Source organism: Triturus cristatus, chromosome 4_2 (genome assembly GCF_964204655.1).
Source record: "Triturus cristatus chromosome 4_2, aTriCri1.1, whole genome shotgun sequence".
NCBI classification, from domain to species: domain Eukaryota; kingdom Metazoa; phylum Chordata; class Amphibia; order Caudata; family Salamandridae; genus Triturus; species Triturus cristatus.
This window is the reverse complement of record NC_140586.1, coordinates 939,982,412-940,004,804: the sequence shown is the minus strand read 5'-3', so window position 1 is coordinate 940,004,804 and position 22,393 is coordinate 939,982,412. Positions and strand designations below refer to the sequence as shown.

Genomic DNA, 22,393 nt, shown 5'->3' with positions numbered 1-22,393 from the left:
AGTGTGTAAACACAACCGCGGGTTCCCGTTAGCTTCTATGGGCAATATCGCGGTTGGAAATTTAAAGATTAGGGACACTTAGAATCAAGTCAGGACCAAACCCTTTTGGACTTAGGAAGTTCTAGGGCTAGCACCCACGGGAGCACCGGAGTACTCGTGTTACCTCACCCAGGGAAGCCGGGTGCATAGGTGTCCTTTGGTGTCGGGTTGCGCCGTCGATTTCAATGGAAGCTGGCGAAAAAGTGCTGCTGCCGCGAATAGAAGTGTCTGAAGCGATCCAAGCCTGGATCTAGGATGGAAGGAACCTGAAAGCAGAGGGGACAGAGTCTGGGTCACCTGCCTGTGACCAGGGGCACGATGGACCAATGCCTACAGATGTTGGGTGCTTCAGGTTAGTTGATGGGTATCTTGACTCTTCAGCCACAAGGTCCAGGAGGCGCCGATGACGACCAGGAGCTGGATTCGAGCTGGCCCACGAAGTCTGTAGAGTGCTGCGGTGTCGGTGACCAGATTGGACCCAACAAGCCTTGGCAACGGCAAGTCTCTTGGAATCAGAGAAAGGACTGCGGTGCAGACCAGCAAGGTCTGAGGGACTCACCCAGCGAGGCTAAGTCGGGGCACGTGTGGAGCAACCAGGAAAGCCCAAGCAGAAGAGGAGTTGCCTTCGTGGGGACCCACTAGCCAATGGGCTAGCGATCGCGAAGGAGCCTCGAGCGGTCGACCTGGAAACTGGCCCACGGGTCACTCGTGGAGTGGAGGCCAGAAATCTTCGGTGCAGGAGATGCTCAAGGCTGGGGCTACTCGGAGCCCAAAGCACAACTTCGAGGGAGACCAGGAAGATGATGGTGCTGCAAAAGATCACAGTGTCCAGAGGTCATGGTTCCACATCACCCACGATAGCCACGGGCCTCAGCTTTGCTGTGGACTCAGGGTAGCCTCAGGGACGTCTGGAAATCCACCTCTGGTGATGCATAGACTTCGGTGTCCGGCAGGAGCTTTAGCGATGCAGACCAGTCAATTGCTTCTTTGGTGCCTGCCAAGCACGGGAGTCACTCCTTGACCCCAAGGGAGATTTCTTCAGTCTTCTAAGCAAAGTAGAACGTCGAAGGTCCAGGTTATATGTTGCAGAGTTTCATCCAGTGTAATCTAAAGTCACAAGGACTGGGTTCCCATACTTATACTAAGTTTGGGGGTTGGACTTACTCTAGGGACCCACTAATGGGAGGGTTTGGAAAGAGGGGTGGTTACACCCATTTCCTTTGTCCAGTTTCACACCAGAGTAGGGGCAGGTAGCTCCTGCAACCGGTTTGAAATGGACTATGCACAAAGACACCAAGTGTGCCCCCAGTGCAGAACTTCAAAGCACCAGAGAGTGCTCCCGCCCAGCCCCAATACACAGCTGCCTGTCTGGGGAGGTGGTTACACCTCCCTGGGACAGGAAACCTATTGTCCAGGCCTCCCCTGCCGGAGTTTCGGTCAGCAGCAGGAGGCCAGACCTGTGTCTGTGGCAGAGGCATCCATTTTGTGATTCCAGGGCTGTAGAACGTCCTACCGGGTTAGACCAGTGTGAACATGTCTCTCCCTCTAGAAGGGTGGAATGCTACCCCTGCCGCCAGAACTGGCGGGGGGGGGTAGTATTCCAAAGGGTTTGACACCAAACACGGCATGTTTCCGTGCAGCCATCCCAAAGTTAGCATTTACAGCGAGGTTATAATGCACTTAAGAGTATATGGCCAGGCTGCACCACAAACAGCATCAGAGGAGGTACTCCCAACGCTACAGAGGGGCTCTGTTCATGCAGGGGCACCCTCTCACATAAAAACCAAGCACTCTGCCTTCAGGATTGTCATGGCCTGCCATAGGAGTGATGTGGGAGCCGGCCTCGTGGCGTGGTCCTGTTTCCCCGCGCTAAGCCGCACGAGGTCCCATGCACCTCGGGGCTCCTCCATTTTGGACTAGACGTCACTCCACGTGACCACCTGCGTGACCCTGCTTCACCCGGCCTCTGTCCCAGCGAGGCCCGACATCGAGGCGCCAACCCCTGGCCCGGGGGATACCACGTGAACCCTTCCCACTCCCGGCGGAGGGCAGTATCGATGGGACCCCCAACCGTCCTTCCACACCTAGGTGTCATCGCTCCACAGCTCTCTGGGGCCTGGCGCCTCTCCTGCTGGGCGTCTGGCCGCTCCCTACCCGGCTTCTCCGCCCCTCCGGGCGCAAGGGTCCGGACATCAAAGGGCTCCAGTCCTATATCTGGGGCGACCCGACAACAGGACAGTAGTTGTATCCTGGAGTCAAGAGCCCTGCTGATCGGATCGCGGCTGACCCTACGGAGGAAGACTCTGCCTGAAACTACCTGTTGAGCCCTGCTGACGACGTCGCGGCTCCATCGTACTTACAAGACCTTTACGAACCTTTGGGGCCCTGCTGACGCCGTCGCGGCCCGACCTTGTGAACTTGCCATCAGAGCCCAGCTGACCTCGTCGCGGCTCGACCGAAGCGGACCTACCACCGGAGCCCTGCTGACTGTGTCGCGGCTCGACCCAAGCGGAACTACCACCCGAGCCCTGCTGACGCCGTCACGGCTCTCCTCGACCAAGCCGCTCTGAGACAGCATCCAAGGTCTGACACAGAGCCCCCTTCCCCGTACCTGGTTGGTACTGAGACTGTCCCGCTACCCTATTCCCTTCGAGACATTGAGACTCATACTGGATCCCTCGATCCCACTGTAAATATTGAACGTACTACTTTTTGATAAAGAACCAAGTCAAGCAACCGATATTGAGTCCTGTGTGGTGGTGTTACTGGGCCTAGTACGATCATAGGAGAAGGACCCCCCCTGCAGGGGCTTCTCAGCGGCGCTCGGCTATACTTGTGCGGTAGGAAGGTGCCCCGGAATAGTCTCCCCGGTGGGCCTCCCTCCAACATTTGGTGGCCAGCGACGGGATCCGAGCCAGACGCAATCGTACAGGCAAGTAACACAACCACTACCTGACCAGACGGAAAAAGAGAAAGGGAACCATGGACGGCCAAGAAGCAACCGTGGCCGCAATCTTCCAGCTGGAAAAACTGGAAGAATACACCCACAAAGAACTCAAACAATTCTGCAAAGACAAAGGGATCGCAACCACATGATTGGGCACCAAGGAAGAGATGCAGAAAGCCCTGAAAGCCTGGACAGAACCCGAGACCACTCCACCCCGAGCCGAAGGGACCTCGGCCCGGGACGGAACCCTGCCGACCCCAACCCCGACAGATGGGGGGGCGAGCCGACCCAGAAACCAGCCTTTCCCCCGAAGAAATGCGGGAACGGGAGAGGGTCCGGACACACGAAATGGACCTCTCCCGACTCCGGCTGGACGGTGAGCTCCTACTGGCGGAGAAGAAGATAACCTTGGAGCAACTACGGCTGCAAGAGGAAATCGAGGAAAAGAAACGGCGTCGGGAACTAGAGGAGAGACGGCTAACCCTCGAGCACGAGAGGAGCCTTAAGGAACTTGAACTCAAAGCTAAAACGGGGGAGACCAGCAACCCCGGAACCCGGGACGCTCTGCCCCTGACCGAGCCAAAGGTCCACATCCCCAAGGATGTCGTCAAAGAGTACTATAAGAATGACGACATCCAGCAATGGTTCCGAGCGTACGAAGTAGCCATGACCTCCCATCGGGTACCCCGGAAGGATTGGGGTGCCGGCCTATGGGGGAGGTTCCTCAGCGAAGGCCGGGATACCCTGCTGCAACTCCCCGACGCGGTGATGACATCATACGACCACATGAAGGAAGCCCTACTCACATGCTACGGACTATCAGCCGAGATGTACCGGCAGCGCTTCCGGGACTGCAAGAAGCTCCCCGGCACCACATGGGTCGAATACGTGGACTTCTTCAGCCGAGCGTTGGAAGGTTGGATAAAAGGAAGCAAGGTCACCTCATACAATGAACTGTTCGACCTCATTGTCTGGGAGCACCTCGCCAACAACTGCTTTGTTGAACTAAGGCAACACCTCCTGGACAGTAAACTGACCGAGCCCCGGAAGCTCGCCGCCAAAGCAGACCGATGGGTCAACACCCGGGTCCCCCGGAACCCAGTGGGGGACTATCCACGGAGTACCACGGGACCTCCCCGCCAGCGAGGCGGAGGAGAGGGGTCCCACCGCAATCGAGAATTCCCGGCCGGGCCGCCCAGAAGCCCGCCACGAGGCCAAGCCACCAACCACACTTCCCCGACCCAGGGCCGAAGGGGGACCCCTATCGCACGGCCTGGACCACGACCGACAGTGACCTGCTTCGGCTGTCAGCAGACCGGCCACTATGCGAGCGACCCGGCCTGCCCCGTGAACCGACGGAACGGGACCACTGGGCCCCCTCCCTGACAAATAGCCGCCGCAGCCCTGGGGGAGGAAGAAGATGAGGAGGAAAACCACGACGACGGGTCCCCCGAGTGGGAACCAGCTGCCATGTCGCTTGTATGCCTGGGCTCCCGAGAAATGGTGCCCCGAGCCGCCATCCCAAGCAACACCCAGAAGTACCAACAGTGGGTCACCATCAATGGACGACGGGCCGAGGCCCTCCGGGACACTGGGGCCAGTGTGACCGCTGTCCGCTGCCACCTGGTGACCCCCGAACAAATCCTGCCGCATGTCCTCTGCCCTGTCCGGACCGCGGACAACACCGAGAGCATGTGCCGGATGGCCAGGATCCCCTTCGAGTGGGGTGGAGTGTCCGGCACCCTAAAAGTGACTGTCCGCGACGACGCCCCAGTGGACTGCCTCCTGGGGAATGACCTAGAGAGCTCACCCTGGGCCCAGGTAGAACGCCGAGAGCATCTGGGGATGCTAGGACTGCCCGAGTGGGCCTGCGCCACCACCCGGTCCATGACCGCCCAACCAGCCGCTGCCACGGCCCCCGACAAGCCGACGGGCCCCGAACTATCACCCTCCTCCGGCACGGAGGAACCTGACGAGGAGGCCGGGCCACCCGATCTTTCTCCCGACGAGGCCGCCTCCCTCAGCGAGATCCCCGAGCTGGCCCAGTGGCGCCACGACGGGGGCCCCACCCGCGAACAATTCCAGCAAGAGCAGAAGGCCTGCCCGTCCCTCGAGGGGGCCCGATAGCAAGCGGCCGCCCAGGCTGCGGGGGACCCCACGGGAACCCACTGGGTCTATTGGGACAATGACTTATTGTATAGCGAGCAGAAAGTCGCCGAACTAGGGGCCGGCCGGGTGCTGGTGGTCCCCCTCCGATTTCGAGAGTTCCTCCTGAACCTGGCCCATGACGTGCCTCTCGCCGGACACCTCGGGCGGGACAAAACTTACAGCCGCTTAGTGACCCATTTCTATTGGCCCCGAATGAGAAGGGACGTGGAACATCACTGCCGGTCCTACCCTACCTGCCAAGCTAGCGGGAAGACTGGGGGGCGAGTGAAAGCCCCCCTACAACCATTTCCAGCCATCCACACCCCGTTCGAACGAGTGGGGATCGACATCGTGGGACCCCTCGACCCCCGAACCGCCCTGGGGCACCGCTTCATCCTGGTACTGGTCGACCACGCCACCCGATACCCCGAGGCCATCCCACTCCGCACCGTGACAGCTCCAGTGGTGGGCCGGGCCCTGATGGGCATTTTCTCCAGGGTGGGGTTCCCCCGAGAAGTGGTGAGCGACAGGGGTATGAACTTTATTTCGAAGTACATGAGATCCCTCTGGCAACAATGTGGGGTCACCTATAAATTCACTACCCCTTACCACCCCCAGGGGAACGGACTGGTCGAGCGGTTCAACAGAACCCTGAAGGGGATGATCAAGGGCCTGGAAGAGGCCCTGAGGAGGAGATGGGATGTCCTGCTGCCCTGCCTCTTGTTCGCCTATCGGGAGGTACCACAGAAATCCCTGGGCTTCAGCCCCTTCGAACTGTTGTATGGGCACCCCGTCCGAGGGCCCCTCAGCCTGGTCAAGGAGGGCTGGGAGGCGGCCGTCCAAGATGCCCCCCCGACGTCTACCGGTACCTCCTGACCCTGCGGAACCAGACTCGGAAGTTCCGGGCCCTGACAGAAGCCAACCTCGAAGCCAGCCAAGAAGACATGAAACGCTGGTATGACGAAAATGCCTCAGCCATCGAGTTCGAGCCGGGCCAGCAAGTCTGGGTCATGTCGCCCGTGGACCCCTGCGCCCTGCAGGACAAGTGGACCGGGCCCTTCAAGGTAGTTGAGAGGAAGAGCCCCGTCACCTACCTGGTCGACATGGGGTCCCCGAGGAACCCCCTCCGGGTCCTGCACGCCAACCGGCTCAAGCCCCACTTTGCCCGAACTGAACTAAGCCTACTGCTGGCTACCGACGATGGGGGCGAAAGTGACTCCGAGCCCCTACCAGACCTCCTGGGGTCCTCGGGCCAAGACGGCTCCGTGGAGGGCGTCCGCCTCTCCGCCACCCTGACACCAGAACAGCGCCATGACTGCCAGAAGCTGCTGCAACCCTTCGCTGCCCTCTTCTCTCTCACGCCCGGGGTGACCCCCTGGTGCGTCCACGATGTGGACACAGGGGACAGCCCCCCTGTACGACACCGCGCTTACAGAGTACCTGACCGAGTCCGAACATGTATACAGACCGGGGCCGCCAAGATGCTCGCCCTCGGAGTCATCGAGCCTTCCGACAGCCCGTGGGCCAGCCCGGTAGTCTTGGTGCCGAAGGCCGCCGCCCCCGGCACGGCCCCCGAACTCAGATTTTGTGTCGACTACCGGGGCCTGAACGCAGTCACCAAGACCGATGCCCACCCCTTGCCACGAGCCGACGAGCTGATCGATCGCCTAGGGGCCGCCCGCTATCAAGCACCTTTGATCTCACCGCTGGGTACTGGCAGATCAAGCTCACTCCCGGCGCCCAAGAACGATCCGCCTTTTCCACCCCCGATGGGCACTACCACTTTCGGGTAATGCCCTTCGGTATGAAGAACGCCCCAGCGACCTTTCAGAGACTAGTAAACAAGGTCCTGGCCGGACTAGAAGCCTTCAGCGCAGCCTATCTCGACGACATTGCCGTCTTCAGCGACCACTGGGCCGCGCACTTAGGACACCTTGGGGAAGTCCTGGCCGCTCTCCAAAGAGCCGGGCTCACCATTAAGGCCAGTAAATGCCAGATCGGTCAAGGATCTGTGACCTATCTGGGCCACCAATTGGGGAGTGGCCAGGTGGCGCCCCTCCAGTTAAAAGTCGACGCCATCCAGGCGTGGGAGCCCCCCGCGACCCAAACCGCTGTCCGGGCCTTCCTAGGCCTCACAGGCTACTACCGACGATTCATCAAGGATTATGGCAGCATTGTGGGCCCCCTTACGGAGCTCACTTCAAAGAAACAGCCCAAGGCGGTGCATTGGACGCCCCGCTGTCAGACCGCTTTTGATGCTCTCAAGGCAGCCATGTGCGCTGCCCCTGTGCTACAGGCCCCTGACTACAGCAAGGAATTTGTAGTCCAGACCGATGCCTCGGAGTACGGAATCGGGGCGGTCCTCTCCCAGGTGGACACCAAGGGCCTCGACCGACCTGTGGCCTTTATCAGCCGCCGACTGCTGCCGCGAGAACAGAGTTGGAGCACCATCGAGCGGGAGGCCTTCGCCGTGGTATGGACTCTCAAGAAGCTCCGGCCCTACCTGTTCGGCACCCACTTCAAGGTCCAAACTGACCACCGGCCCTTTCGGTGGCTCATGCAAATGCGGGGCGAGAACCCCAAGCTGTTGCGCTGGTCCATCTCGCTGCAAGGGATGGACTTCACTGTGGAACACCGGCCCGGCAACGACCACGCCAATGCTGACGGCCTGTCCCGATTCTTCCGCCTCGGCGAGGAGAACCCCCAAGGAGATAGGTGACTCTCCCTGCCTTCAGCTGGGGGGGACACATGTGGGAGCCGGCCTCGTGGCGTGGTCCTGTTTCCCCGCGCTAAGCCGCACGAGGTCCCATGCACCTCGGGGCTCCTCCATTTTGGACTAGACGTCACTCCACGTGACCACCTGCGTGACACTGCTTCACCCGGCCTCTGTCACAGCGAGGCCCGACATCGAGGCGCCAACCCCTGGCCCGGGGGATACCACGTGAACCCTTCCCACTCCCAGCGGAGGGCAGTATCGATGGGACCCCCAACCGTCCTTCCACACCTAGGTGTCATCGCTCCACAGCTCTCTGGGGCCTGGCACCTCTCCTGCTGGGCATCTGGCCGCTCCCTACCCGGCTTCTCCGCCCCTCCGGGCGCAAGGGTCCGGACATCAAAGGGCTCCAGTCCTATATCTGGGGCGACCCGACAACAGGACAGTAGTTGTATCCTGGAGTCAAGAGCCCTGCTGATCGGATCGCTGCTGACCCTACGGATTAAGACTCTGCCTGAAACTACATGTTGAGCCCTGCTGACGACGTCGCGGCTCCATCGTACTTACAAGACCTTTACGAACCTTTGGGGCCCTGCTGACGCCGTCGCGGCCCGACCTTGTGAACTTGCCATCAGAGCCCAGCTGACCTCGTCGCAGCTCGACCGAAGCGGACCTACCACCAGAGCCCTGCTGACTGTGTCGCGGCTCGACCCAAGCGGAACTACCACCCGAGCCCTGCTGACGCCGTCGCGGCTCTCCTCGACCAAGCCGCTCTGAGACAGCATCCAAGGTCTGGCACAGAGCCCCCTTCCCCATACCTGGTTGGTACTGAGACTGTCCCGCTACCCTATTCCCTTAGAGACATTGAGACTCTTACTGGATCCCTCGATCCCACTGTACATATTGAACGTACTACTTTTTGATAACGAACCAAGTCAAGCAACCGATATTGAGTCCTGTGTGGTGGTGTTACTGGGCCTAGTACGATCATAGGAGAAGGACCCCCCCTGCAGGGGCTTCTCAGCGGCGCTCGGCTATACTTGTGCGGTAGGAAGGTGCCCCGGAATAGTCTCCCCGGTGGGCCTCCCTCCAACAAGTGACTTATAGGTTTTATATGTGTGTGCTATGGTAGTAATATAGGTAGCCTGTACCTCTGTAAGGGTTTGCAAGCACACCCTTACCCAGGCTGCAGTAGCAGACCTGTGGTGCCATTTTGGCGTGCTTCCCAGGTGTGGCATAATACATGCTTCAGCCCCTGGTAAGCCTCTGAGGTACCTATGCCCTAGGTACATAGTATACCATATACTAGGGGCTTATAAAGCACTCCAGCATCCAATTAGATATGTACCTTATGTACATGGAAACAATTTTAGAGAGGAAGCAGCTAGGCTGGGGTCCTGATTAGCAGGGCCACAGCCAGACTAAGGTCGAAAAACAGTGAAACACCAGCTAAAAGTGGGCGTACCCATGTGAAGCAGATACTAGTCTCCTACATTCAGCCCCTCTTGGATTAGTGAAGAATTTGGCAAGTGCAGCCCTGCACAGGCTGGTTGGCATCACACATTCATCACCTGACTGGGCGGCGTCAAGCACATTGTCATAGAGTATTATTTTCTGCATTAAACTGTTGGGAGAGTCTGGGGGGCCCGTCTTACTCCTTGCTCCTGCTGGATGGATTTCCAGTAGTTGGCTTCCTCCGGCCCCCTACAGCTGCTAGGGATGCGCTGGACCTTGCTTCTTCCAGGACAGCTCGTCCTCCTGTTGGATAGTCAAAATCCCTTCTCTTACCTGACAGGCAGGCAGGCTTCTAGGCTCTTCAGGACAGGTACCAGTAATTAATTCAGCCTGCAGGCGTTGTCCCTTCAACTCGGATAGACTGTTAGGCAGACACTAACCCTGGTGGCAAGCAAGCACCTGAGTGCTCTGCAGAGCTCTTTATTCCTTGGTAACAGAGGATTTTGAAATGAGGCATACAAGAGGGCTAGATGGTCCCACTTGTATACACAACTGGCAGAAAGGAGATGTAGTTTACTCTGGCACACTCTCACATTCTGTGTATGCCCCTCACAGGCTACATACACCAACATGGTTAACACGCACTTGAGATGTTAGCGCAAAGCCTGGACAGGGACATAGAAACAGAGCTTTACATGAGTGGGTCAGTAGAATGCCGCTCCAGTGATCCCGATGAAAAGCTCTCATCAGACTATTGATCCTTACGACGGGGTGCATCGCCACCACCGCTCTATCTGTTAAACCCATGACAGTCCTCTGTCTTAAATAAGGGCACATTTGGTGTGACCCTCCAGGTCACAGGGCCGGTCCAAGACATCTCATAGTCCCTTGTTAGAAGTTGCACAGTACTGAGGTGGCAGAAAAATCTCACGTAATGGTTTTCTGTTACTTTGCGATAGATTTGCCCAGTAACGTACAATTGCAAGGTGGATGCCATGGAATGGGAAACTGCCATGAGAAGGAGATTTTTCTGGTCGTCAAACCAAACGCAATTTGACATTTAATGGGGTCTTTCCCGCTAATATTTACCATCTGTTTCCAGCAGGTGGTAGATATATTCCTGTAGTTAGTTTGGGGGTGGGAAGACTAGGGGAGGGAAGGGGAATCTTTTTCTAACAGGGCGAAGCGTTGTGTTTTCCCCCAGTTAGAAAAAAAGACAGCACAAGTCTTGGCTGCTACTGCTGCAGACAATGTCTTATGCAGCTTTTCCGTCAAATTTTTCCGTCAGCAAAACTCGTGTCATGTTTTTCTGCACCTGGTAAATCCAGGTGCAGAAAAACCTAACAACTGATAATCAGCTGAAATGAAATTAACACATGAAAGTACGCTTTAATTTCTTTTCGCTTGACTTATTTGAGGGATAGATCTAGGCATAGGGCTCGCACACACAATAGATTAGCGTGAAGCCGAGACCAAAAATCAAAAGTCAGGATAACAGATACATGCAGTTGGCAACTCGGCAGGGGAAATGCCTGTTGTCAATGGAGGGGATATTCCCATCCCAGAAATCTACATTACAAATGAATTAATAGTATATTTAAAAGATAGATGTTTTGTGCCAGCTCATATGACTTAAATATCTGCCTCTGGGATTCTGCGTTACAACTCCACAGGGTACATGTAAGTTATGCAAGTCTATTAAAATTTTGAAAATTCTACAAATTCTCACTCTTACATCCGAGTGCTCTCAGTTTACAATTCCTAGCTCTGCTGTGTCAGAAAAAGAGTTCAAATTTATCAAACTTCTACAATTCTGCATTGATTTGACTTGTAATTTATATTTTTATAAATTTACTTCTATTAACTGTTTAGTTTTAAATCTCCAGGTGATTGAAATTAAGTGCAAAGAGAGCAAGGTTTAACGCTACGCAACCGAATGTCAGTGCCATAAGGAGGACTATTTTGAAAAACTAAAGGACATCCAGCATTCTAAGTTTGAACAATTTCCAAAATCTAGGTGTGGCGAGGACCTGGGAGCTGAGAAAAGTACCTTTAAGTGATGTCTCTTAATTTTGCATTTCATTAACCCAGAGCAAAGCCATATCTTTGCACACAGTATCAGAAATCATGCCAGAAAGACCAATCACAGTATCCTCATCTGAAATATTATCAGAAAGACAAATTACCTCAGCATGACAGAATAAACATTAATCTAAAGCCTCATCTAATTGCAGAGAGGAAGCACACACTGCATAAAAGACAGTTATAACAAAAGGTTTCTTCTGCAGACCATCAAAGAAAAGACACTGAAAGAAGACTTTGAAGCCGACATATCCGACAGCCAAAAGCACTAAGATTAAAAATCACTCTTGCTCAACAACCGTTTTAAACCAGTGACAACTTCGAGACTAATCGCCTCTGCATATAACACCTCCAACCACTCGCCTCACTTTTGCAATACCCTTAAAGATACACCACTTCATTATGTCCATGACCATCTCAAATAAATGTTTCCTTTTTATTGTGTACTGTTCTGTGATGAATTCTATGTAAATCGCCCCAACATTATCTGTTGAGCAGCAGTATATGTCAAACTGTTGAATATAAAAACTGATTAAGTGAACACCGGAGCGCTATATCTAATGTAAATCCCTGTCATCAGAACTACAAACTTTGCTCCATGTATAAGAAGGTTAAAAGGAACTGATGTTCTGTGACTGATGATCCACAATAGTACTGTGCGCGTTCTAACGTTTTTAGTTACTCTCATTACATCAGTGCAAAAAGGTACCTAACATTTAATCATTAAATATCCGACTAACACCTTATCACTGCTTTGCTAGAAACCTATATTTATGAATGTGAGAAAAATGGCAGTCACAAAATAAGTTGCTGCCGGAGAGGCTATAACCTGAAGACCATTATCTGCGAGAAACCTTTCAACAGGTGCTTGTAGGGCAACTTCCAGACATATTTTGCTCAATTCTAGTGTTAAGGAGATTGCACATGATTTCTTTCAGAGATTAATGCTGACCATTTTCTAAACAAGCCGGACTCAAGGAAGGATCTGGTTCACTCCTAGCATGGCAAAGAAGCAAAAGAAAAGCAAGCTTGGTGACATTAGCTTTAGAAATAAATCTTGTAAAAAGACGGACTATGAGAACAAATTCAGTGTTCAAACCAGCCTTACTGAACACGAAATAACCCAAGCTGGGGAAAAAAGATTCAGCGATAAATCTCATGTCACTGAACATGTGAGTTTGCCTGCTGGGGATAAACTCTTTCAGTGCTCTGAATGCCAAAATCAATTCCGCCGTAAATCTTATCTCACTGATCATATGAGAATCCACACTGGGGATAAACTCACTCAGTGCTTTGTATGCCAAAAAAGTTTCCGCCGTAAATCTTATCTCACTGAACATATGAGAATCCACACCGGGGAAAAACCTTATCAGTGTTCTGAATGCCAGCAAAGGTTTATTAACAAACCGAGTCTATCTCGACATGCAACAACCCACTCTGTGGAAAACCCTTATCAGTGCTCTGAATGCCAGAAATGTTTCAACCGTAAATCTTATCTCACTGAACATATGAGAATCCACACTGGGGAAAAACCTTATCAGTGCTCTGAATGCCAGAAAAGGTTTTTTAACAAACAGAGTCTATCTCGACATGCAATATCCCACTCTGTGGAAAAACCTTATCAGTGCTCTGAATGCCAGAAATATTTCGGAGATAAAAGCAGTCTAGCTCAGCATTCAAGATACCACTCTAAGGAAACACGTTATCAGTGCTCTGAATGCCAGAAATATTTCAATCATCAAAGCACTCTGACTCGGCATATAAGGACCCACACTGGGGAAAAACCTTATCAGTGCATGGAATGCCAGAAATATTTCATTGACAAAAACAGTCTCACTCGGCATACAAGAACCCACACTGGAGAGAAACCTTATCAGTGCTCTGACTGCCAGAAATGTTTCAGTTACAAAAGCAGACTCACTGAACATATAAGAACGCACACTGGGGAAAAACCTTATCAGTGCTCTGAATGCCCAAAAAACTTCAACCTTAAAGTGGTTCTAACTGAACATGTGAGATTGCACACTGGGGAAAAACCTTATCAGTGCTCTAAATGCCAGAAATGTTTTGCTGTAAAAAGCAGTCTCACTCGGCATACAACAACCCACTCTGGGGAAAAACCTTATCAGTGCTCTGAATGCCATAAATGTTTCAGTGACAAAAGAAGACTTACTCAACATACAAGAACCCACACTGGGGAAAACCGTTATCAGTGCTCTGAATGCCCAAAAAGTTTCAGCCGTAACTCTTATCTCACTGAACATGTAAGAATCCACACTGGGGAAAAACATTATCAGTGCTCTGAATGCCCAAAAAGTTTCAGCCGTAAATCTTCTCTCACTGAACATGTGAGAATCCACACTGGGGAAAACCGTTATCAGTGCTCTGAATGCCCAAAAACTTTCAGGCGTAAATCTTATCTCACTGAACATGTAAGAATCCACACTGGGGAAAACCGTTATCAGTGCTCTGAATGCCCAAAACGTTTCAGACATAAATCTTATCTCGCTGAACATGTGAGAATCCACACTGGGGAAAACTGTTATCCGTGCTCTGAATGCCCAAAAAGTTTCAGTCGTAAATCTTATCTCACTGAACATGTAAGAATCCACACTGGGGAAAAACCTTATCAGTGCTCCAAGTGCCAGAAACGTTTCAGAGGTAGAGACTGTTACAAGCGCCATAAGCAAATACACACTGTCCAAAATAATTTTTAGTGCTCTGATTGCCAGAAAAGATGCAATTTTAAATGCAGTCTCACACTACATGAGCAAACACACACAGGAAAGAAACGTACCAGTGTTCTGAATGCCAGAAATGCCTCTTTGATAGGCACAATCTCACTAACCACACTGGAGAAATGTTTCAGTTACAAAAGCAGGCTCACTGAACATATAAGAACGCACACTGGGGAAAAACCTTATCATTGCTCTGAATCCCCAAAAAACTTCAACCTTAAAGTGGTTCTAACTGAACATGTGAGATTCCACACTGGGGAAAAACCTTATCAGTGCTCTCAATGCCAGAAATGTTTTTCTGTAAAAAGCAGTCTCACTCGGCATACAAGAACCCACACTGGGGAAAAACCTTATCAGTGCTCTGAATGCCATAAATGTTTCAGTGACAAAAGAAGACTTACTCAACATACAAGAACCCACACTGGGGAAAACCGTTATCAGTGCTCTCAATGCCCAAAAAGTTTCAGCCGTAACTCTTATCTCACTGAACATGTAAGAATCCACACTGGGGAAAACCATTATCAGTGCTCTGAATGCCCAAAACGTTTCAGCCGTAAATCTTCTCTCACTGAACATGTGAGAATCCACACTGGGGAAAACCGTTATCAGTGCTCTGAATGCCCAAAAACTTTCAGGCGTAAATCTTATCTCGCTGAACATGTGAGGATCCACACTGGGGAAAACTGTTATCAGTGCTCTGAATGCCCAAAAAGTTTCAGTCGTAAATCTTATCTCACTGAACATGTAAGAATCCACACTGGGGAAAAACCTTATCAGTGCTCCAAGTGCCAGAAACGTTTCAGAGGTAGAGACTGTTACAAGCGCCATAAGCAAATACACACCGTCCAAAATAATTTTTAGTGCTCTGATTGCCAGAAAAGATGCAATTTTAAACGCAGTCTCACACTACATGAGCAAACACACACAGGAAAGAAACGTACCAGTGTTCTGAATGCCAGAAATGCCTCTTTGATAGGCACAATCTCACTAACCACACTGGGAAAAAACCTTATGAGTGCTCTGAACGCCAGAAAACCTTCAGAGAAAAACGCTTTCTCACTCAACATGAGAAACTCCACACTGGAGAAAATCCTTATGCCACAAAAGTTTTTATCTGAAAGACAGTGTTACACGTCATGAGAGATTCCATACTAGGGAAAAAACTTTATGAGTGCTTGTAATGCAAGCAAATCTTTGGTTACAAATTGCTTTTCATTCGATATGAGTGTACTCACACGGGGAAAAGCCTTAGGGTGTTCTGAATGTCAGAAAACGTTCATTGACAAATACAATCTAATTCGACATGAGAGAACCCACACTGAACTAAAGCCTTATACGTGCTCTGAATGCAAGAAATGTTTTAGTCAGAAAAGAAAGTCAGTCTCACTAAACATGAGAAATGCATCCACACCAGGTGAATAGGAACCTAAATCCATCCTGAGTTGCACAAAAGCTTCTAATGCAACCTGACTTTACACGAAAGAGCAAAAATTGTAGTTGCAATAGGATTTATCAATACAATTTTGCAGTATAACTTAGGCTGCTGGCGTGCAACCTCCATAGAAATTTGTGGGATTGAAAATAGTCAACAAATTCCCAATAAATCAGCAGTTTGAGTATCTGAAAGTTATATAACTCTCAAGGTCACTACTCGACTCAGAGAAATGTTAGTGCTTGCAAAAATCAACTTATTGCATCAAAATTCACATTATTTCTGTCTAAATTGTACTAGACCCTAAAGATTTCTACTCACCCTTGTTTGTTTACATAAGACTGAAATATATATTTTGGGTACAGTGTTTTGACACTTTGTTAACATTATTGAATACAGAATTTTCTTGATAAGATACAGCAGCAGTAAAACTTAACAAACAAGTTACTTACCTTTGGTAACGCTGTTTCCGGTGGAAACTCCTTTACCTGCTGATTCCTCACCTTGAGAATATTCCCCAGGCGCTAGACTGGATCCTGAAACTTTAAAGCAGTATTGCTGCACGTTGGTAGGAGACATCGCGCAGCTCAGTGTTAACGTCTTTTCTGCTCCAGAGTGACGAGCAGAGCCGCATATGAGCACTAACCATTCTCATTGTGAACAATCTCAGGGGTTCGTGGGTTCATTATCTCACAGGAATGTATCACATATGCAGGCCCTGTGTAGAGGTTAATTCACTTTTTTAAATGATAAAATTCAGATGAGTCCTTTTCATTTCTAAAAATTCAAATTGTATTCTCAGAAACAAGTGTATATATACATTTCTGAGTGATGTCAGCGCGGTGCTCAAGCTGAAAGTAATATGATGATAAATCAATCAGATCCACATATTATGCACAGAAACAGGACTGTGAATTACTTTTGTACAATACAAGTTAAGCAAAGCTGATTCCCAGGAGACATAGTTCATGTGAAACAGTCCCTGAATAATCGGTATTTCGACTGTTTTAGTTAATTATCATGGTCTAATTTAGGCGGTACATCGCTGCCTCTCCCGTATACTTATCACACTGTATTCTATACACCTAAGTAAGGAATCTTCTGTTTCACAGGCCAGCGTACTCGGTAGGAAGTCAAATTCAACGAAGCAGTTCCAGAGCCCCGTTCGCGTGACCAAACACCTGCAGCCCGTGACACCTCTGCACGCTGTCAAACAAGTTCAAGTCTGACACGTCCAGATGAGGCCCTCATAATTGACTGTGTTGTCTGTGAGAAGCTGCACCAGCCCTCCTCTGTTGGTAGGCAGGAAGGCCTTCAGCACCAATCGAAAGGCTTGTAACTCCAACAGATATATGTAGAGTCGCACCTCTGACGGTGACGAGAGTTCTTTAATATCCATCTCTCCCATATGGCCTCCCCAACCCAGGATGGGATACATTCGTCTCCACTGTTAAGTCTGGGTGGAGTAAGGAGAGGGGTCTGCCTCGGTGTGCTAAGAAAATGCATTAAAAATAACGGAATGTTGATAATCCTATTTAATACATTCTCATTCCAGTTTTTTTTCCAGACTAGAAGTCTGTTAATTCTACCAGATTTGTGACACCATTAGAAATAAGAAAATAATGTATCTTTACCAGATACGTTTATCAGTAAATTACCTTAAATTATTGGATATAAAATGTTGCATGTATCACTTATAGGGGAGAAATGAAAATGTTAGGTTTTCGGGACATAATTAGAACTTTTTTAAAGATGAAAGAAGCGCTCTAATAGTTCTTTGTAAATTAACCGGATGTATGTCATTACATCGCATAGTAATACCAAGCATGCCATTACAACGCGGGTATTACTACGCGATGTCAGTGACATCGCATGCTATTACATCGCAAACTATTACCACGAATATGCCTTTACCACGCATGCCATTACAACGCAAAGGCATGCATGTTAAAGCTATATTCGTGGTTAGTTTGCAAGGTAAGTGACTACCCTACCCCTACACAACCCTCCCCCGCCTCCCAGTCCTCTCCCTACAATTACATTACACTACCCTACATGACCCCCCGACACTACCCTAAAACACAACACAACACACGCACACTACAGCACTACCCTAATCCCTAACGCACTTCACTACTCAAACTCTACAATACTACCCTAAACCACTACACTACACAAACTCTACAACATTACCCTAAACCCTAAAACACTAGTACACTACCCTAAACCCTAAAACACTACAGTACACAAACACTACTACACTACCCTAAACCCTAAAACACTACACTACCCTAAACCCTAAAACACTACACTACACTACACAAACACTACCCTAAACCGTAAAACACTACACAAAACACTACTACTCTACCCTAAACCCTAAAAAACTACACTATCCTTTCCCCTAAAATACTACACTACACAAACACTACTACACTACACTACCCTAAACCCTACAACACTACACTACACAAACTACACTACCCTAAACCCTAAAACACTACACTACGCAAACACTACTACTCTACCCTAAACCCTTAAAAACTACACTAGCCTAAACCCTAAAACACTACACTACACAAACACTACTACACTACCCTAAACCCTAAAACACTAAGGGCCATATGTAGGTAAAATGGAAATACCGATTCCTAATTACCAAATTTTACCGAATCGGTATTTAGAAATCGGTATTTCCTATGTACCTAAATTTTCGGTAAATTTTACCGAATCGTTAAAAATCGGTAAATGTTTACCGATTCCACAATACCGACCGGTGTTTCTGAATCGGTGTTTCTGAATCGGTATTTAACGAATCGGTATTTCCCGAATCGGTATTTACCGAATCGGAATTTCAAAAACACAGCAATTGAGGAATCAGCCAATCCTGTGCAACCCCCACCCCTCCCAATCAGGAAGTGGCCACACACAGGCAGGTGCACACAATCAGAACCCTCTGGAGAGGCTGGGAGTGCTGAGGAGAGCAACAGAGCCAGTGCCTGAACTTTGACAACAAATCCTGCACAATGGCCAGCCAGGACACAGAAAGAGAAGGAGGGGAAAGGAAAAGGAAACTGAAATTCAGTCAGAAAGAACTGCAGGTACTTGTGGAGGAGGTAGTGAAGCAGCACACTAAGTTTTTTGGAAAGCAGTCCCTGCAAGTTGCAGAATCTGAAAAAAGAAGGATCTGGCTTGGAATCCAGTCGCAGGTAAATGCCATAGGAGTGACCCCCCGGGACATTGATGTGCTCAAGAAGCGGTGGTATGACATCCCCAAGAGGAAGATGGCTGATCTGAAAAAACAAGCCAGCCAGACAGGAGGAGGAAGGAACAGGGCACCTGCCCTGATTGAACTTGAGCAGCTCGTGGAGTCCACGATAGAGCTTGAGAGTGCCGTTGGGATTGGGGATGCAGACAGCTCTGCCAGAGATGCTCCCAAAAAAGGTAAGAAGCATGCGCAGCATTGTGCCCCCCCTTCCCCTATCCCAAATCCCCAATTGGGCTATGTGAATCCCACTCCAGTACAGGTTTTTGTACAGACCAGCAATGCATTATGGGAGATGTAGTCAGTGAAACCCCTATCATGACAGGAATCGCACTGAACAACAAGGCATGTGACACACATCAGCGAGAATCAGGCAGAGTACAATGAGATAGTGTTGCAGAAATGTATTATGATGTTAGCAATGCAGGGCTGCAGGTACACTGAGCTAATGTAAAATTTCTGTCCACAGGCGAGACATCGCGCAGGACTGCTCAGGATAAGGGAGAGAGGGCACCCCGGAAGGACATCACCGAGAAGGCCACCACGAGTGCAGGGCACACAACACCACCACAGCCAGCATCACCACCACAGCCAGCCTCACCACCACAGCCAGCCTCGCCACCACAGCCAGCCTCACCACCACAGCCAGCCTCGCCACCACAGCCAGCCTCGCCACCACAGCCAGCCACACCACCACAGCCAGCCTCGCCACTACTGCTAGCCTCACCAGCATCAACACCACCTGCAGTGGTTAGACCTAGGAGGCGTGCTGTTGCCAGACTGCATGTGTCCGAGTCCTCCTCAGAAGACTCGAGGGGGGAGGAAACAACCACTGTGCCACTGGATGGTAGCAATGCTGGTTTGCTGTCCACCTTTGAGGGAGCACACACAGGTGCCAGACGCCGCCGCAGGGCTCGTGTGAGCAGTCCACCTCCACAGGGTGAGAGCCATGGTGTCTTCGGAGGGCTGGAGGCAACCATGGTGAAGGTGCAGCACCTACAAGGCAAGGCAATACAGTCGGTACAACGACAAATGAAGTACCTCAATGAAAAAATGAGCAACATTTACAGGGGCATTAGCTCAATGGCTGAGGGCATGAAGGAGATGGCTGCGGGCATGCGGGACATGTCCCAGTCTGTGATGCTGCTGTGCAGTAAAATGGATGAGGACAGAGCAACACGGTGAAGGGAGAGGCAGAAAATGGAGCACCATACGAGGGCAGTGAACCGCCTAGCTACTGCCACTTCTCTGCTCTGCAGGCGCTCCGTGGCCATGCAGGAGGGGCTTGCGCACTGCAGCACTGATGTTTCAAGGGGGCTGGTAAAGGTGACCACTGCTCTTGAGCTGCTGCTTACGATTCAGTCTGCCACTACTGGTGCTGTGGATGTTGGGGACAGCGAGGGCACGACCAGTCGGAGCAGCATTACACCCCCTGTAACAGACACCCGGAGGAGCAGCAGACGGCATGGGGCTGCCACTGGTTCCACAGGCGGTGAGGACAGTCAGTCACTGGCATCCCGCACTGTAGTGCGTGGCCGCAGACGCTGATGCAGCCCACACTTCCAGGACCGAGTTGGGTGAAGTAACCCATGACTTCCTACTATGGATGTCACAAATTTGATAGCCAAGTTTGGCCATTTGTGTTGTGGCGTAGTGCCCACAAATTAAAACTACGTGTTCGAGGCATATGAGCTGCAGATCACACACTGAGGATAAGATCGCCATCTGGTGTTGGGCTCGGATGATTGCAGGTTGTTGTTGTCTTCGGAAGAAGCCTTTGGTCACGAGGTTGGTGACTCCTCCCCTGGACAACAGTGCGCATGGGCATCCACTCCATCGTCAGATTGTTTTTTTCCGCCATTGGGTTCGGATGAACTTTTTTCCGCTCCAGCAGAAAACTTCTAGCAATCATTTTAAATACTTAATCTTCATTCCATCGACGTCGAACTCAACTCGGACCGGTTCCGCAAGCGGCTGATGGACAGGACACCCTTCAAAAAATGCCCCCAGTGTGGAGCGAAGTTCCCCCACAGTGACCACCACGAGGTTTGTAACCTCTGCCTGTCGCCGGAACACAACGAGTCCACCTGTCCAGCTTGTTCCGCTTTCCGTTCCAAGAAGACCCTCCGGGACCGAAGAGCTCGACGCCATATTATGGCTAAACCAGCACCAGAACCGGAGGACATCTTTGCTCAAGATGTTCCCGAAGACGACACCGAAGATCTCGAGATCGTGTCCGAGGCCGACGATTCAGATGACCTCATCACTCCAGGGCAGCGTGTGAGTACCACCCCCCCTACCCCTGCCCCATCCAAAAAAGCATTGGTCAAGACTCCGCCAGCTGGGCCCAGTCGAGACCGGAAATCCTCTTCAGAAGCCCCGCCCTCGGGCCCGGCTCCGAAGACCTTTAAGCCTGTGGGTGGCTCGGGCTCGAGCAAACCTCACCTGATTGTGCCTTTAACACCCTCGGCACCCAAACACCCACTGTCGGCACCGAAACAGGCTCCAAGACCGAAATCTCCTTCGGCACAGAAACGTTCCTCGGCACCGAAGTCTCCACCGGCACCGAAACGTTCTTCAACATCGATGCCTAAAAGTCCATCGGCACCGAAAACTCAATCGGCACTGAAAAATCAGTCGGCACCGAAAAATCAGTCGGCACCGAAAACTCAGTCGGCACCGAAAACTCAGTCGGCACCGAAAACTCAATCGGCACCGAAAACTCAGTCGGCTCCGAAAAATCCATCGGACCCGAAAAAATCATCGACGCCGAAAACTGCGTCCCCGCCAAAAAAAGCTCATAAAGACCCGAAGCGGACACCGCAGCCATCACCTTCGGAGCCAGATGAACTTTTTCAACCAGATCCTACTCAAAAGCGGATCTACATCAATCCTAACACGGGACATGTGACTGCCATCCCATATAAAAAGCGGAAGCTGGACACTACACCTCCCCCAGCTCCCATACGGAAAAAGGACTGTGCTACTTCACCACTTCGTCCTTCCTCTCCTGTTTTACCTCCTAACCCGTCCCCCCCTCCTCCTCCTGATTCTCCTTTACCTTTACCTTTACCATCTCCCTATCATTCACCTCCTCCGCAGGATGATAATGATGACTTAGGGGGAGGGGCGGACCCTGATTTATTTAATGATCCTGTTGATCCAAACGACCCTTTTACGTTCCCAGACCCAGCACCCATGGATGACTGGTCTTATCCTATACCTGACATGCCTGACCCCACTACCTACCCCTCCAAGCCCTCCCCTCCTGATGACCACCTAGGGTTCGGCCAACTTATAAATAGGGCAGCAACATTCCACGGCGTCACAATGCACACAGACGCCATTGAAGAGGACTTTCTCCTTGATACCTTTGAGCAATCACAAAAGACTGTTCACATACTGCCCATGATCAAAGGGGTTATAAAGCATGCTACTGAAGTCTTTAAGGACCCTGTTCGAGCTAGGGTTCTCAACCCACGCATCGAAAAAAAGTACCGACCAGCCCCGCAAGACCCTGCATACATTAAGGCCCAGCTCCCTTTAGACTCCTTAGTCGTATCAAATGCCAGGA

General features: G+C 51.0%; 1 protein-coding gene across 1 annotated transcript in view; it reads left to right on the top strand.

Annotated features, from left to right (window-relative positions):
* Positions 1–20,525, top strand: part of LOC146838995 (uncharacterized) — a 101,942-nt gene extending 81,417 nt beyond the window's left edge. Inside the window, exons 3-4 of the mRNA XM_085599997.1 lie at positions 11,189–14,083; positions 14,156–20,525. Of these exons, the coding sequence (XP_085456123.1) occupies positions 12,386–14,083; positions 14,156–14,983 (2,526 nt within the window). The 5' untranslated portion in view covers positions 11,189–12,385 and the 3' untranslated portion in view covers positions 14,984–20,525. The remainder of the gene's footprint in view (positions 1–11,188; positions 14,084–14,155) is intronic.
* Positions 20,526–22,393: the final 1,868 nt, after the last annotated feature.